The sequence below is a fragment of the Marmota monax genome, unplaced genomic scaffold (assembly GCF_021218885.2).
Source record: "Marmota monax isolate L192 unplaced genomic scaffold, Marmota_monax_Labrador192_F-V1.1 WCK01_AAM20220418_F8-fsc00001, whole genome shotgun sequence".
In the NCBI taxonomy this organism is placed as follows: Eukaryota; Metazoa; Chordata; class Mammalia; order Rodentia; family Sciuridae; genus Marmota; species Marmota monax.
Window position 1 is genome coordinate 38,161,835 of NW_026693777.1, and position 17,869 is coordinate 38,179,703.

At 33.7% G+C, this 17,869-nt stretch overlaps 1 protein-coding gene and 1 pseudogene across 4 annotated transcripts in view; one reads left to right on the top strand and one right to left on the bottom strand.

The window, feature by feature from the left end:
• The window catches only part of Dph6 (diphthamine biosynthesis 6), a 172,813-nt gene that overhangs the window by 55,887 nt on the left and 99,057 nt on the right, over positions 1 to 17,869 (bottom strand). For all 4 annotated transcript variants that reach the window (XR_009228382.1, XM_046461653.2, XM_046461655.2 and 1 more), the window contains one exon: positions 8,085 to 8,203. Coding sequence is in view for 3 of the 4 variants with exons in the window: in XM_046461653.2 (XP_046317609.1) it covers positions 8,085 to 8,203 (119 nt within the window). In the remaining variant the exon portion in view is untranslated. The remainder of the gene's footprint in view (positions 1 to 8,084; positions 8,204 to 17,869) is intronic.
• LOC124104840 (small nucleolar RNA U13) lies at positions 5,921 to 6,031 on the top strand (annotated as a pseudogene).

Consider the following 17,869-nt stretch of genomic DNA (forward strand, 5'->3'; position numbering starts at 1 on the left):
TAATAGCAGCACAATTCACAATGGCCTAGCTATGGCACCAATCTAGATGCCCTTCAACAGATGAATTGATAAAGAAACTGTGGCATATAAACACAGTGGACTATTACTCAGCCATAAAGAAGAATAACATTATAGTATTTGCTGGTAAATGGATGGAAATAGATATTTTCATGTTAAGTGAAACAGGCCAGTTCCAAAATGTCAAAGGTGGAATGTTTTCTCTGATATGTGGAAGCTAATCCAAAATAGAAGAAATATCAGTATAGTATAAAAAGGGGATGAAAAGGGAGGGAAGAGGGATGGGATAAGGAAAGAATTTTGGAATGAATCTGACTTAATTCTCCTATTACATATATGAATATATCACAGTGAAACTCTCCATCAAGTATATCCACAAGACATTAATTTAAAAAAAAATAATAGCAGAAAGATCAGTATAGTGATGGGAACAGGTGGAGGGAGGAAGGGAGGGAAAGAGGAAGTACAAGGCATTGAATCAGAACAAACTACATTCCATGCTGTTATAAGTCTATCAAAATGAATCCTAATGTTATGTATAACTTAAAAGAACCAATAAAATTCCATATGTAATAGTTAAAAAAAGCAACTATATGTGACTGCAAGAACATAGGACAAAAAAGTTTTAAGGATGAAATAACTAAATTATACAAAAAGAAACCAATGGAAAGCTAGCTTAGAAATCAATATCAGACAAACAAACTTTAAGGCAAAAGCATTATTAGAAATGAGACATTTCATAACAATAAAGAATTACACCAGGAGAAGTACATAATAATGTAAATCTACATGCAACTAATAGCACAACTTTGAAATACATTAAGCAAAACTTGATAGAAATACAAAGATAAATGAAAAACTCATTATATCATAGCATAAGGTTTAAATATAACTCTTTCAATTGGTAATATGACAAGGAAAACAACATATGTGATCTGAACAACATGCATAGACGGCCTCATTTTATTTCTAAGTATATTGTACTGTACCTCAAAATAGCAGAAAAAGCATAATTTTCTAGTGCACATGAAACATTTTAACAAAATTGACCATTTTGAGCATCCATTCAAAATGCTCAAAAGTTTGAGCAGTCACTCAAAGTTTTAAAGAAATGAAATGAATTTCAAGTATACTATCTGACCAAAATGTGATTGTGCTAGAAACCAACTTCAAAAGAGAAGACTCTTGTTTGGAAATTAAGAAACACATTTCTAAATAGCTCACGCGTTGGATAAGGAATGTACTTTGAACTAACTATAAATAAAAATAGAACTATACCTGCAATTAGAGGAAACATATAGGTTTAAATACATATATTAGAAAACAAGCATGAAATTTAACATCTATGCATGCATCAAGAAATTAGAAAACAATAGCATATGGAAGCCACTGAAAGTATAAGGAAGGAAATAAAGCAGTATAAATTAATGAAATAGAAAACCAATAGGTAATATAGACTACCAAGGAAACCAAAGGACAAATAAAATCAAACATTTACAATACTGATAAAGTGGAGGAAAGGAACTAATTACCCATTGGAATGAAAGAATAACATCATTACTGATCCTAGAAATAATAAAAAAAAACAATAAGAAGACATTAGGAAGTACATTATATCCATAATTTCCAAAACTTACCAATAATTCAGAGAAAAACATTATCAAATAAAAAATCTTAATAGTCAAATATAACACAGCAATGGAACATCCAATAAAATCCTTCCCCAAAGGAAATCTTCATGTCCATATGGCTTAAGCAATAAATACTTCCAAACATTAAGAAAAAATTAATACCGATCTCTTACAAACACCCTTTAGACAACAGAAAAGGAAGAACTACTTTAAAGCTTAGTTTACAAGTCTTATTATCCAGACCTGTCACTACTAGGAAAGTAAAATTATAGATTGATCCCTCTTATGAAAATACATGTAAAAATCCTAAACAGAGTACTAGTAAAATGTATAAGCAATGTATAAAAACCACAACCAATTGTGACATTCCAGAAATGCAGTCAAAATGATTACAGAAAGAAAAATAACTTAATAGAATTCTACAAATGTAATTTATTTCTCAAAGATATTTATAGATGAGAATTACTTCAATTTGATAGAGATTTAAAATAAACATGTTCACAAATTCTATGAAGCTTATCCCAATGAGAAATGGAATTTATGATCCTTTCCTTGAAACTGAGGGGGTTTGTGGCTGTCTGCAGAAGAAAAACTTTTTGGTACTCTGGGTTACTATGTAACAAATAAGAATACCTTACAGATACCATGATGTTAGCAATACTGAACACATTAATTTAGCCTGGTGTAGGCTCTTCGCTCACAATGGACAGTTGATGCCAAGCACTAAATATGTAAATGATGAAGTATCCAGATGATTGCATCAGCCAGTCATTTAGGTCACCCTGAGTTGTCCAATAATTCCCAATTGGTACCCCAAGTGTCAAGGAGAGAAAAAAAAAAGTGCTTTGTCCCTTCTAGATTCCAGATCCACAGGCTCTGTAAACATAATCAAATGCACATTATTTCGTGCCTTTCTGTTTTGAGTAGTGTGTTTTCAGTAAGAGGTAACAAAATGTAACAATTGTCTACAAAATATTTATAGTCATTTTAAGGCTTACTGAAACATTTCTTATGAGAATTATACCTATAACTATCATTTTATTCAACACTGATGATGCACGGCTTCTTCCCAGAACAAGGTCCCATACTGGCAAGAAACTTCTAGGAATAAAATAGAAATTGAGCAGGATAAAGAAAAGATAAATTCAGATAAAAGTGGAGAACAAACTCAGGAAATCTCAAGACATAAAAGTATAAGACTCTTAAAATAAAACATACAAGTCAATCTTTATGACAGAGTTAGGAAATGATTTCTGAGATATAATATCAAAGAAACATTGCTATAAAAAATCAACAAATTAAACTCTTAAAATTAAGAACTTTTGAACTTCAAGGTACACCACAAGAAGCTAAAGAGAATATCAGAATGGGAGAAAATATTTACAAACCACACATCTGATAATAGGTTCATTTCAAGAATATATATAAAAAAGAATATTTCAACTGAATACAGGAGTAAAAAAACAATTCAATTTTACACAATGGTGAAAGACTGGAATTGTCACTACTGCAAAGATGACATACAAATGGCAATAAGTACATGAGGAGATGCTCAACATCATTAGTCATTAGCAAAATCCAAAATAAAACCATGATGAGTATAACTTTACATTACTAGGATAGCTATGATAAGAAAGAGGAAAATTATTATTTCTATCTCTTACAAATAGTAAGTAATAATATCCCGACTTTTTTCTTTCCTTGTCCTTACCCCAGGACTGAAGTAATGAGGATGAGATAAAGTCTTGTAAATAATTTATTTTACACTTTGTAAGGAGTCCCTGTTCCCTTTGGAGATAATTTTCTTTAAAAGTAAGGAGAAGGACTGTGCCTTCACATTTGGAATGTAAATAAATATTTGGTGGGGATGGGTGGGCAAAAAAACAGTGAATCCAGCTTTACAACTCTGGAGATGTCTCCAAGATTCTGATTTCATCCCTGACTTGAAATGTAAACACATGTTGCTAGAGGTAAACTCTTTGATGTTCCCAATATCTATTCAATCATCTATTAAGTTCTAAAGGTTGCAGTTTTAGTCTGGATCCAAAGTTTCTGTAAAATTTACTCAGAAAGTGCTAACTTCGAAAACATTAAAATATTTTCCCCACAAACCCACATATGTAATGCAATACAAAATGAAGAAGAAATTGAGTTAAGCCAAAATATTAGATTGTCAAATAATAACTCAGAGAAAATCAGAGAATTTATATAGTATTAACATTTATGAGAATTCCAAGAATAGAAGTAATCAAACAACACAGCAAAACAGGCAGAGATTCAGGACAATCAGAAGAGCTCTACAGGACCTTCTCTACCACATTGCCTATATTCTTGCTAATATTAGCCCATACATTCAATTAGAATTACAGCACCATTCTCCATTTCGCACTTCACATTCACAGTGCCGTGCATAGTGCCCAGAGATTATCATTATCAATAAATTCTAGATCTCATCTTGTTTGAGGATATAACTATATACCAGATATCACAGTATAGGTTTTAACAGTTATTGGTGTCTAGATGCCATTGTGCCAACAAGCTCCCTTCAAGACAATAAATGCTCTTCCTTTGGTCTTGTCCAATTTTGATCAGTGTTTCATGAGGACAAATTCTTTTTTTAACAATAATACCTGAACCATTCGTGAACAACTATTAAGGCCACACTGTCCAGTAATTTCCAACCATAATTTAGGCTAACTATAGTATTTCCGTAAGTGGGTATCCTTGTTTGGTTCCGGCCAGACTCTCAGCCATCATTATTTAATAATTTCCCCAGTGATTAGAATATTCAATAGTCTTCCCTGGGTAAGGATAATATCCCTCTTCTTGAACTGTTGAGTGATATGATGTCCCATTTAAGTAAATATTCTATTAGTGTAGTCATTTAAAGCTTTCATGTCCCTCTAGGGTCATCTCCAAATGTGGCCAGTCTCTGGAAGAGAGCTCCCTCTAGTGTTTCTGTTTGAATGAGTAAGTCTTTTTCATCATGATGAGCTTTCAAAAGAACATTGATTTGTTCTGATGTAGTACTCGAATCCCCAAGACTAGTACCAAAAATTTCTACAGAATATCAGACAGCAGGGAAGACATTGGTTAAGCCACTCCATGCGTTATTACCACAATATACTAGTAAAATTTATGCAATTTAGGAAAACAGTTTTTATACACATACCCCTAAAAAATATGTTCCAAAGATTGCCATTTGGTATATGGAATATAACTTTGCTTGGATATCATAGGTTTTTCCATAAACATATTTTGCACAACTCCATAGAGGAGTTATTAGTAATGTCTATTCATTAAGCCATATCCAAATCTATCCCTCAAGGGTGATCTTCTAATTTTCTTAAATGAAAACTGAATTCCATTCACATTTATATATCCTATTTGAAGGAGATCACACAATGGTAGACAGCAGAAATTTACCTTTTATTCTAACTAGGTAGATGTCTTAGTGACATTGTTTTGATTATTCTCACAAAGAGTGTAAAAACTCTACTATTTGGTATTCCGCACTTAGATAATCCATTCACAGTAGTTATCAGAAAAATGATCAGAATAGTAAATATAGTCTATGAATCAAGAACTGAGTAGTTACTATGAGCGCTAAACTACCTACAGTGAACTAACCTAATACAGTCAAATTATTAAGCAGTACTGCCATTTTGTTATCCAGGTGGAATCTTTTTAGGTGGAGCTTCTACATCACCTATTTCCCTTCTCTAGAAAAAACAGACCCAAAGTGTTTTATTAATATTAGTTAAGATCTGTAAGGGATACCTAAGAGTATCTCCAAGCTTGGAGGCTCTGGTATGGGTATCACATGATTATATCTCTCCTTAAAACTTTTTTTTTGAATAATTTCTTTTTTACAATACCTTTATTTTGTTTACTTATTTTTGTTTGTGGTGCTGAGGATTGAACCCAGTGCCTCACACATGCTGGGCGAGCGCTCTACCACAGAGCCACAGCCACAGCCCTTCCATAGAACTTTAATTAAAGTGCCTTTCCACTCATCTTTTATAATTCCCCTCAACCCCATTTATTATCTATTTTGATACATACCCTTTTCTCTAAAATTAGGCTTTCTGGTTCAGTAGATGTATTATGAACCCATAGGGGTGATAAAAATAGCAGACTTGGTAACACTTTTTGGCAGAAATTACAGGGTTTGATAGGACACTTGTTTTTGTGTTTAGAGAGGTCTTAATTTGCCTAAATGGAATTAAGTTATGTATACCCCTAAGAACCTTTAGGAATATGTGCTGTAAATCCTTTTGCATGTTCATAAGGGTGATGATTGGGTTTGGGGGTTTTACACCATTGTGTTAGATTGCCTCCCTCAAACCTTGTTATAGTGTTGGTACACTGCCTGTTTGATGTGGGGTGGGGGGAGAAAAAAAGAAAATATATACTATCAAATTTAATGTTATTGATATTATATTTTGTGTTAAGATAATATTTTCCACTATTTGGTACATGCAACTTTGAACTCAGATTTAGGTCCAGTAAATCAGGCAAAACAAAAATTTTGCAAAATTGTGAGACATAAAATTATGTTCTTTCATCCTTCCCTATATTCCCCATATTCCTACCTCCCAATCGCAGAAACCTTACCAGTAGAGTCCTGTTATTACTCTCTTTCATAGTTAATATTAACAGAAAATCATTTAACTGATTAAGCTCACCCTTAACTTGTATGATTTTTCTAGTGATCAATTTATTTACTTTGCTAACAAATATATCTTTCAAGAAGGTCTTCCAGTGACAATAAAGTAGACTTAAAGCTTTTTCTGTTATCTCTCTCTTTCTCTGTTTTAGCAACAAGACTACTACAAGCAGTCCAAAGATAAAAGTCTTCCCCTGTGATAAATATGATAATTTTTTGCTAAGTTTTTTTTGCCATAAAGTCTGTAAGTGATGTGTTTATGAGGAAATAGTATGAGTTCTTCCTTCTTGCTTTCCAACGTGTACTCTAATTACTAGAAAAAATAGATTGCAGACCTGTTTTCTTGTCTCTTTGTTTCAAATATTATTAGATTTTGTAAAAAATATCATATCATCTGTTCTTAAGAATCAAGATTTTCATTGTGGAAGAAAAATGAAGAACAGAAGGGATAAAGATTATTTATTTCATCATTCAATGATACAAATAAACCTCATAAACATAATATTGAGCCAAAGAAGCCAGACATAATAGAGAATACACAGTATAATTCATTAGTATGAAATTCAAAAACAGGGTTAGAGTATTGCTCAGTTGTAGAACATTGGCAAATAGTTCAATTCCCTGTACTACAAAACCAAATTTTTTTTTTCTAAAATTAAAAAACAGGAAAAATCACGTATCAAATATTGAGAAACTTGTTAACTTTGGGAAGGCAAATACTAACCAGGAAAATGTTAGCAATGCTAATGTCTGCAGTCTTTACCTTTCTTTGATGTTGTTTGAAATGTGAATTTATTTATAAAGTCTTCCACAGCTTGAGACCTCTTTATTTCAGAGATCATCAAGGTAAACATTTACATGAGTAGGCTTTGGGAATCCTGAGGCTTCAGGGCATTTTCTATAATAAGTTAATAAAACAAATGCACTGGGATCAACCCTATAGTTTCTCAAAAATCAACATATTTATAAAAATTCAAAATAACAAATTAACATGTTCATATACAACATCCACATTTGAATCAGATTAGTACCTGCCTGCTATGTCTATGTTAAATAATCAAATAACATTCCCTCAAACATGATTTTCTCACCATCCCCAACAAAAACCCACTACCATGTTTATTTCTGATAACACAAAATACATCATTCTAATTTTAGTATTATTCAAAATATGTTAAAAATGTAAGAGGAATATCATGTGTTGTACCAAATACATATTTTTAGAATCTTTTAAAAACAAAAAATCTCAAGGATCCCTGTATTTCCTGTTTCCTACAAATCTGAGTTCCAAATCCTATAACGATTTAAAAAAAAAAAGAAACATAATACAATATCAGTTTTAGAATTCCTTATACATTCAAAAAAAGAAGCTCACTTTTCATCACTTTGGCAAATGTTCAAAATCCTATATTAAAACTTTCTATTCTTTACAACAAAAGGTGTTTATTTTTTTTTAACTTGTGACTATAAATTTTTATATTCTACTTTTTTTTTTAGAGAGAGAGAGAGAGAGAGAGAGAGAGAGAGAGAGAGAATTTTAATATTTATTTTTTAGTTTTCGGCGGACACAACATCTTTGTTTGTATGTGGTGCTGAGGATCGAACCCGGATCGCACACATGCCAGGCAAGCGTGCTACAGCTTGAGCCACATCCCCAGCCCAATTTTTATATTCTAAATCATTCTTAGTTTTTCATTGTAACTGCTTATTAGTGAACTAAGATTATCTATGTGTTAACAGTCCTCTTTTAGAGTTTAGTTACGTACCCAAAGCTGCTACTTTGATGATCACTGCTTGAATGTTAGATGCTATCATCTCTCGGAGCAAATCTTCCTGGTTCCTTTGCCAAAGGTAAGCTAAGAGTTGGAGATTAAGCCTTTTACACCTAAAAGTAAAAAGAAAAAAAAAAAAAAAGATGTGATCTCTTAATGTTCCATACTTAGATCTAGAGCAATTACTTTGATTTTGTACAAAATACTTCTTTCAAGGATTTCATCATTTAAAATGCTTTAAAAAAATGTCTTGCCTAATGAAACTTATACACACACACACACACACACATGTAAATATTACACAAATATATTTAATTCCCCTGGGTTAAGCATAAACATATAAAATGAAATCTCCAAGCAGACTAGATATATTAATGTTAGTAAGGTTATAAGTTTAGAAATCTATGTGAAAAAGCCTACAAATGTCAATGGATGATTATCTCTTTAAAAAAAAAAAAAACTTCCATGGGTACCAAAATTGTGAAGTGTATGCAATTGGGAAAATAAATTTATTCTTATAACCATATATTTAGTAAATTTACAATGCCTATGAACTACTTTTATCTGCTTAGAAATGCTTTTTAAGAATTTTAGTGAAAAGAAAATAACAAAAAGTAAAATTCATTGAGTGCATGATAAACTGTAGGCATTGTACTAGATATTTTATACTATTGATATAGTAGAAAAAATATGGATTTTGAAGTCAAAACATATCTGGGTTTGAAATCTCATCTGTATTCTAGCTGGATGGTTTTAGTAAGTTAAGTAAATTCTTAAGATCTTGTGTTCATTTCCCTAGTTCATAAATAAGGGCAAAAATATTTCTATTCAAATTTCTTGATAAGATTAAAAGATGGAAAGTGAAGTCATGCTTTATTCTTGTTCCATATTCCTCACATTCCATACCCAATTTTCACTATGCTTAATGTGATTATTCCTCATCATTGCCACTACTAATACCCTGGTCTGAGTCACCATTATCTTTTTTTTTTGGTGGTGCAGGTGGGGGTGGAGGTTGTTACTAAGGATTGAACTCAGGGGCACTCAACCACTGAGCCACATCCCCAGCCCTTTTTTTGTTTTTGTTTTTGTATTTTATTTAGAGATAGGGTCTCACTGGGTTGCTTAGTGCCTCAATGTTGCTGAGGTTGGCTTTGAACTCATGATCTTCCTGCCTCAGCTTCCTGAGCCACTGCTGAGTTACCATTATCTCTTATGTCAATATCTTAATTCCTTTTCCTGCTTCCACCCCTTCTCTTTTAAAATTCATTTTCAATATTGCAGCCAGTGTGATTCTTTTAAAATACAGATGATGGGATTCCTTGCAATACCTGTATCACCATTTTATACTTGTCTTTGTAGAGACCTTTTACCTCTTTAAATTTATTCCTGCGTATTTTTTTTGTCAGCTATTTTAATTAAGATTGCATTCTTGATTTCTACTTCAGATAACTGGCTACTGATGTACAGCAATGATGCAGATTTTGTCTGGGCATAAATACCAAGGAAATAAGAGTATACTGAAGAGACATCTGCACTCTTGTGTTTACTGAAGCACTATTCACAATAAAGAAATGGAAATAACCTAAGCATTCATCACCTGTTTAATGAATGTGGAAAAAATACATATAAATAATGGAGTAATATTCAGCCATAAAAAGAATGCAATCCTATCATTTGTGACAACATGGATGGAGCACCATGTTAAGTGAAATAAGCTAGGACAGCAAGACAAGTACTATAGAATCTCATTTACACGTGGAATCTAAAAAGCTGACCTCATAGAAATTGAGAGAAGGGAGGTTACCAGAGTTTCAGCTGAGAGGAAAGTAGGAGAGAAAGATGGGGAAAGGTTGATTAATAGGTACCATGTTACAGTTACACAGGAAAAAGAAGTTTCGGTTTGCTATCATATATCAAGGTAATTACAAATGACAATAATGTACTCTATATTTCAAAAGGCTAGAAGAAAGGATTTTGAAAGTTCTCATCATAAAGAAGTGACAAAGAAATGAAGAATTTCATCATGAAGAAATGAGAAGATAGACATGTTTCATCTGATTTAAACATCATAGGATGCACACATGTCAAAACATTACAGTTACCTCTTTAATATGTATAATTTTTATGTATCAGTTGAAAATTTAAAAATCCTTGCAATGAATCCACATGGATATTACCCTGGTTAGTTCCTGTTCCTTACTTAATTCATGACTTTGATTAAATGTCACTCTCTTAGGAAGGATTATAACTGATTAATAACAACTTAAAGGTAATGTGGATAAAGAATGTAATAATGCGTAGATAAAACAGGCATTCATGAAATGGTAGTCAAGCCAAGTGACTTGTCCAAGTCACATAATAAGTAGCTGAGATCAATTTCCAACCAAGAATATCAGTCTAAAGCCTATTATCTCTAGGTGTCTGTAAGGTTTATTACTCTCAAACCAATCATCCCTAGAATATATATGGTTGTTTAGCTGACTATTCTGGCCTACACAGATATCTTCTCCCCACCACCTCAGAATCTCACAGTACCTACTCAATGTACCAAATGTTTTGTCATTTACTCACAAATGGTATTAAAAATATCACTATCTTTTCAAATACATACATCTAGAGTTTCAAAGAAATCAAAACCTTCTTCACTACAGAGACATTTATGTAATTTTTGTATTTGTAAAATGTCTCAAAGCACCTATGCTGAGGTAGTTAATTTAAAAAAAAGTAATAAAATTTGAAATACCCATGTGACACAAGCACTTTGGTTCTTGATTTCTTGTCACTGATGTTTAATGCCTACTAATCAACTAGACTCTCTACATTTTCTTAATAAGATTTTGGTTTTATGGAATACCTTATTCCTTCCAGTCCTCATTGCGAAATTCTTGGTTGTTGCTCTGGAATTCACAGCATTTAAAAATTATTTTAGGGGCTGGGGATGTGGCTCAAGTGGTAGCACACTCGCCTGGCATACATGCGGCCCGGGTTCGATCCTCAGCACCACATACAAACAAAGATGTTGTGTCCGCCGAAAACTAAAAAAAATTAATATTAAAAAATTCTCTCTCTCTCTCTTTTTCTCTTTAAAAAAATTATTTTAGACTTAAATCAATCTTATCCTATTTAAATTTTTTAACAGTTGAAAATATCATGACTCAAACAAACTTCCTGTGTAAATCACTGTTGCATTTGAGCTTGTGAAATCTATTAAACACTTAAAAATAAATAAATAAGTAAACCGATGCACTATTCCAATGTGGAAGGCTAGAGGGAGGCTACATTCTATGTCACTCTGTGACCTGGGATTCAACTAGTGGGAATACTGTTTCTCTGCTAATAATTAGAGGACCCCCAACAGCTGCTCCCATGCAAGAATCCCAGTCTCTTTCTCCATACAGGTCCCCCAGCCTCAGTTTTAGCACAGGACTCCCAGCCACTTGTCCACACAGAATTTCTAGGTGCCCAAGCAGGACCACTGGCATCACCACCTACGCAGGACTCCTGGCCAACCACCCATATGGGAATCCTGGCTGCTGCTCCTATGTAGGACACCAAGCCACTGCCCACATGCAGAATCTCCAGCCGCAACTCCCATGTGTACCCCCATCTACCAATGTGGGGCTCTCCCGGTTGCTTCCATTTTGGGATATTGCAACTACTTCCACCATCCCCTACATGCAGTAGCTTGCATCTGGAGACACCCTACAGGGTCTGGAGACAGCCAGCCACAACACTGCATGCCACAGAGCTGCATCTCTGAATATGCCACCCAACGCCACTGCCCCGCCACACCTGACCTGACACCTCAAGACTGAAAGCAGCCACCTCCATCTTGGGACACCTTTGTCATTGTATTTAGTTGGGGCTATTCCCACTTTGGGACACTGGCTGTGGTTTAAAGGAAAATCAAGGTACCTAAAGTCCCCAACTCCCCCCTCTCCCCGGCAACCAGTAAGCCAGCATAGTGCTTGGGGCTACATAGCCAGTCCATAGATCGCAAAGCCTGGCAGGGAACAGCCTAATACAAAACAGCTCTCAGCAAAAGATATGTACCCCCAGAGTGCAGCCCTCAAAAACTCCAGAGAAAAAGGTTCCTGATTAGGAAGTAGAAAGGGAGGTGATGAGTGAATAGGAAGTACAAAGGGAGGTGATGAGTGAAACACAGTTTAGAGGCTAAATTAGAGAACAGGAATTGTGAGGTCTACAGGCAATATAAGTAGATAAAACCAGGGTCAACATCACACGAGTGGGGCTCAAAGGAGATCCTTGGGGTTCAGTCTCACATCAAGAACTGGCAAGTGCTATACCCCATCTCCAAGAGCCCCACCCCAAGACCAACTCTCCCATCCTAATAACCCTTCACCATCCTGAGGGTGGAAACACCAGCAAACAACAGACAACTCCTCCTACTGGAAGAGAATGGAAGCAGGAAAGATACTGATCTCCAACAAAAACAATCCTTATATCTTTATTTGAGAGTTTTTTTTCTCTTTTGTCTCTCTCTTCTGCCCTCACATCCCCATCAACATTGTGAAACTAAGTACTTTTCATGAATTAGGCTACTAAGGACCAGGATGTCTGAATAGTATCTTACAGTTATGTTGTATATTCTTTTATCTTCTATTTTTAGACTTTTTATTTTTCTTAAATATTATGTTTATTTGTTTTCTGTACTCTCTCTATTGTCTTCCCACTTACATGTTTCTCCCAAATCACATACTCTTTTCTCCTGCAATTAACCAATTTCTTTAGATTCCTCTTTTCATGATTCCTAAGATCTAATAACTATATTCTCACCTCCAACCCCCTCAACATCCCATCTTACACCTCACCCCTGGTTCTTTGTCCACAATCAGAAAAGGTAGACCCTTTTGCAAACCTACTGTTTATATTGTAGATAATAATTGAGTTCTCCATTTATGTATATTGTGACAAAACCATAAACATCTTAATAGCAGCTATTTGGTTTAAGGTTGTATATTGTTTGTATTGGGATCTGTTAATATTGTTCTCCCTCTCAAAGGAGAGGTATTTGAACACTGCAGGGACAGTATAAGTATACAGGGTAAAAAACCATAACACCTCAGGTCTTCAGTCCTAGAAGGGAAGACACATGAACAACATGAAAAAACAAGGGAAGAAAGTGCCTCTCCCCACTCCCAAACCAAGAGACTACATTATTAGAATCCATGGCCAACACAATAGAAGAAATTTCAGTGAAGGAGTTCAGGATATACACAATTAAAATGTTCTGTGAATTAAAGGATGATATAAGAGAACAAATGCGGGCAGCAAAAGATCATTTCAATAAAGAGCTATGTAAGCAAATATAGGAAGCAAAAGATTAATTCTTCAATAAGGAGAAAGAGGTTCTGAAAAAAAAAAAAAGATATCCTTGAAATGAAAAAAAAACAAAAAAACAAAACAAAAAAAACAACTCAACAGAAAGCACCACTAATAGATTAGATCATTTGGAAGACAGAATCTCCAACAATGAAATCAAAATATATAATCTTGAAAAGAATGTTGACCACGCAGTGAAGATGGTAAGACACCATGAGCAGAACATTCAAGAACTATAGGATAACATAAAAAGATCAAATTTAAGAATTATTGGGACAGAAGAAGGCATAGAGTTCCAAACCACAAGAATGTACAATCTATTCAGTGAAATAATATCAGAAAATTTTCCAAACAAGAAGAATAAATTGGAAAATCAAATATAAGAGGCTTACAGGACATCAAATGTACAGAATTACAACAGATCCACACAAAAGCATATTATAATGAATATGCCTAGCATACAGAATAAGGAGAATATTTTAAAAGCCAAAAGAGAAAGGAATCAGATTACATATAGGTGGAAACCAACCAGGATCTCTGCAGATTTCTCAACCAAAACTCTCAAAGATAGAATATTCTAGAACAACATATATCAAGCTCTGAAAGAAAATGGACACCAACCAAGAATCTTATATCCAGCAAACTTAAGCTTTAGATTTCATGACAAAATATAAACTTCCATATAAACAAAAGTTAAAAGAATTCACATAGAGAGCCTGCACTATGGAATATCCTCAGCAAAATATTCCATGAGGAGGAAATAAAAAACCAACAATGAACATCAGCAGAGGGAGATATTACACTAAAGGAAAACCAATCAAAGGAGAAATCAAGTCAAGTTAAAAACCAAAAAATAAACAAAAATGACTGGGAATACAAATCATGCCTCAATAATAACTCTGAATGTTAGTGGTCGAAAGACACTAATCAAAAGACACAAACAGGCAGAATGGACTAAAATAAAAGACCTAACAATATGCTGCCTTCAAGAAACTCATAAGAAAAGACATCCACAGACTGAAGGTGAAAGGTTGGTAAAAAACATACCACTCACATTGTCTACGGAAACAAGCAGGGGTTTCCATCCTCATATCAAATAAAGTAGACTTCAAGCCAAAGTTAATCAAAAGGGATACAGAAAGCCATTTGATACATAAGGGAACCATATATCAACAAGACATAAGGATTATAAATATATATGCCCCAAACAATGGAGCATCTACATTCATCAAATTCTTCTTAATTTCAAGAGTCAAACAGACCTCAGCACAATAATACTGGGTGACTTTAAGACATCTCTTTCACCACTGGATAGATCTTCCAAACAAAAGCTAAACAAACTATACAGCTCAATAGTACAATCAATAACTTAGACTTAACTGTCATATATAGAATATTTCACCCATCATCGAGTCAATAGACTTTCTTCTCAGCAGCACATGGATCCTTCTCTAAAACAGACCATATATTATGCCACAAAGCAACTCTTTGCAAATACAAATATGTAGAGATACTACCCTGCATTGTATCAGATCATAATGGAATGAAATTAGAACTCAATAGAAAATAAAAAATAGAAGCTACTCCAATACCTTCAGACTAAATAATATGCTTTTCAATAAACAATGGCTTGTAAAACATATCAAAGAGGAGATTCAAAAATTTTTAGAGGTAAATGAGAAAAATGATACAACATATTGAAATCTCTGGGACATCATAAAGGCAGTACTAAGAGGAAAGATCATTTCATGAAGTTCATTCTTCAAAAGAAGAAAAAGTCAACAAGTAAATGACCTAATAGTATATCTCAAAGCCCTAGAAAAAGAAGAACAAATCAACACCAAAAGCGTAGAAGACAGGAAATAATTAAAATCAGAGCTGAAATCAATGAAATTTAAACAAAAGAAACAATTTGAAAAATTGACAAACAAAAGTTGGTTCTTTGAAAAAGTAATTAAAATTGATTAAAAAGTAATTAAAATTAATTAAAAAGCCTTAGTCACCTTAATGAAGAGAAGGAGAGAGAAAACTCAAATTACTAACATCTGTAATGAAAAATGAAATATCACAATGGACACTACAGAAATACAGAAGACAACTAGAAATTATTTTGAAAATTTATGCTCAAATAAAATAGAAAATATCAAACACATTGACAAATTTCTACAATCATATGATTTGCCCAAACTCAATCAAGATGATATACACAAGTTAAACAGATCAATTTCAAACCATGAAATAGAAGACGCCATCAGAAGCCTACCAATCAAGAAAAGCCCAGGATCAGATGGATACACAGCTGAATTCTACAAGACCTTCAAAGAAGAATTAATACCAATACTCCTCAAATTATTTCATGAAAGAAAAAGAGGAAACACTTCCAAACTCATTCTACGCAGCCAATATCATTGTGATTCCAAAAACAGACAAAGACACATCAAAGAAAGAAAACTTCAGACCAATATCTCTAATGAACATAGATGCAAAACTTCTCAATAAAATTCTGGCAAATCGAATATAAAAACACATCAAAAAATGATGCACAACAATCAAGTGTGATTCATCCCAGGGATGCAAAGTTGGTTCAACATACAGAAATCAATAAATGTAGTTCATCACATCACAGACTTTAAATAAGAACCATATGATCATATCAATAGATGCAGAAAAAGCACTAGACAAAATACAATACCTCTTCATGTTCAAAACACTAGAAAAACTAGGGATAATGGGAACATATCTCAACATGGTAAAAGCTATCTATGCTAAGCCCCAAGCCAATATCTTCAAAAATGGAGAAACACTGAAAGCATTCCCTCTAAAAACTGGACAAGATAGGGATGCCCTCTTTCACCACTTATATTTAACATAGTTCTTAAAACTCTAGCCAGAGCAATTGGACAAATGAAAGAAAAGCCTACAAATAAGAAAAGAAGGACTCCAATTATCACTATTTGCTGATGATATGATTGTATATCTAGAAGACCCAAAAAATTCCACAAGAAAACTAATAGAACTAATAAATAAATTTAGCGAAGTATTAAGATACAAAATCAATACCATAAATCAAAGGCATTTCTATGTATCAGTGACAAATCCTCTGAAAGAGAAACTAGGAAAACTACCCAATTTAAAATAGCTTCAAAGAAAAAAAAATACCTTGGAATCAATTTAACAAAATAGACCTCCATAATGAAAATTACAGAACACTAAAGAAAGAAATTAAAGAATATCTTAGAAGATAGAAAGAGCTCACTTGTTCTTGGATAGGCAGAATTAATATTGTCAAAATGACCGTACTACCAAAAGCATTTTCAGATTTAATGCAAATTCAATTAAAATCCCAATAATATTCCTCATATAAATAGAAAAAGCAGTCATGAAACTCATCTGGAAAAATAAGAGACCCAGAATAGCTAAAGCAATCCTTAGCAAGAAGTGTGAAGCATGCAGCATCACCTTAAACTATACTACAGAGAAATAGCAACAACAACAGCATGGTATTGGTACCAAAATAGACTTGTAGACCAATGGTACAGAGTAGAGGACACAGAGACTAACCCACATAATTACATTTATCTCATATTAGACAAAGGTACCAAAAACCTACATTGGAAAAAAGATTGCCTCTTCCCCAAATGGTGCTGGGAAAACTGGATATCCATATGCAACAACATGAAATTAAACCCCTATCTCTCACCATGCATAAAACTCAACTCAAAGTGGATCAAGGACCTAGGAACTAAACCAGAAACCCTGCACCTAATAGAAGAAAAAGTAGGCACAAATCTTCATCATGTCAGATTAGGCCCCAGCTTCCTTAACAAGACGCCTATACTGCAAGAAATAAAATCCAGAATCAATAAATGAGATAAAAAAATAAAAGCTTCTTAGCAAAAGATACAATCTGTGAGGTGAACAGAGCGCCTATAGAATGGGAGCAAATTTTTACCACATGTACATCAGACAGAGCACTAATATTTGGGATATATAAAGAACTCAAAAATCTTAACACTGAAAAAACAACCCAGTCAATAAATTGGCTAAGGAACTGAACAGACACTTCACAGAGAATAATATACAATCAATCAATAAATACATTAAAAACATATTCAACATCTCTAGCAATCAGAGAAATGCAAATCAAAACTACTCTAAGATTTTATCTCTCTCTAGTCAGAATGGCAGCTATTAAGAATACAAGCAACAATAAGTGTTGGTGAGAATGTGGGGAAAAAGGAACACTCATACATTGCTGGTGGAACTGCAAATTGATGCAGCCAATATGGGAAGCAGTATGGAGACTCTTTGGAAAACCTGGAATGGAACCACCATTTGACCCATCTATCCCACTCCTTGGTTTAGACCCAAAGCACTTAAAAGCAGCATACTACAGTGATGTAGCCACATCAGTGTTTATAGCAGCACAATTC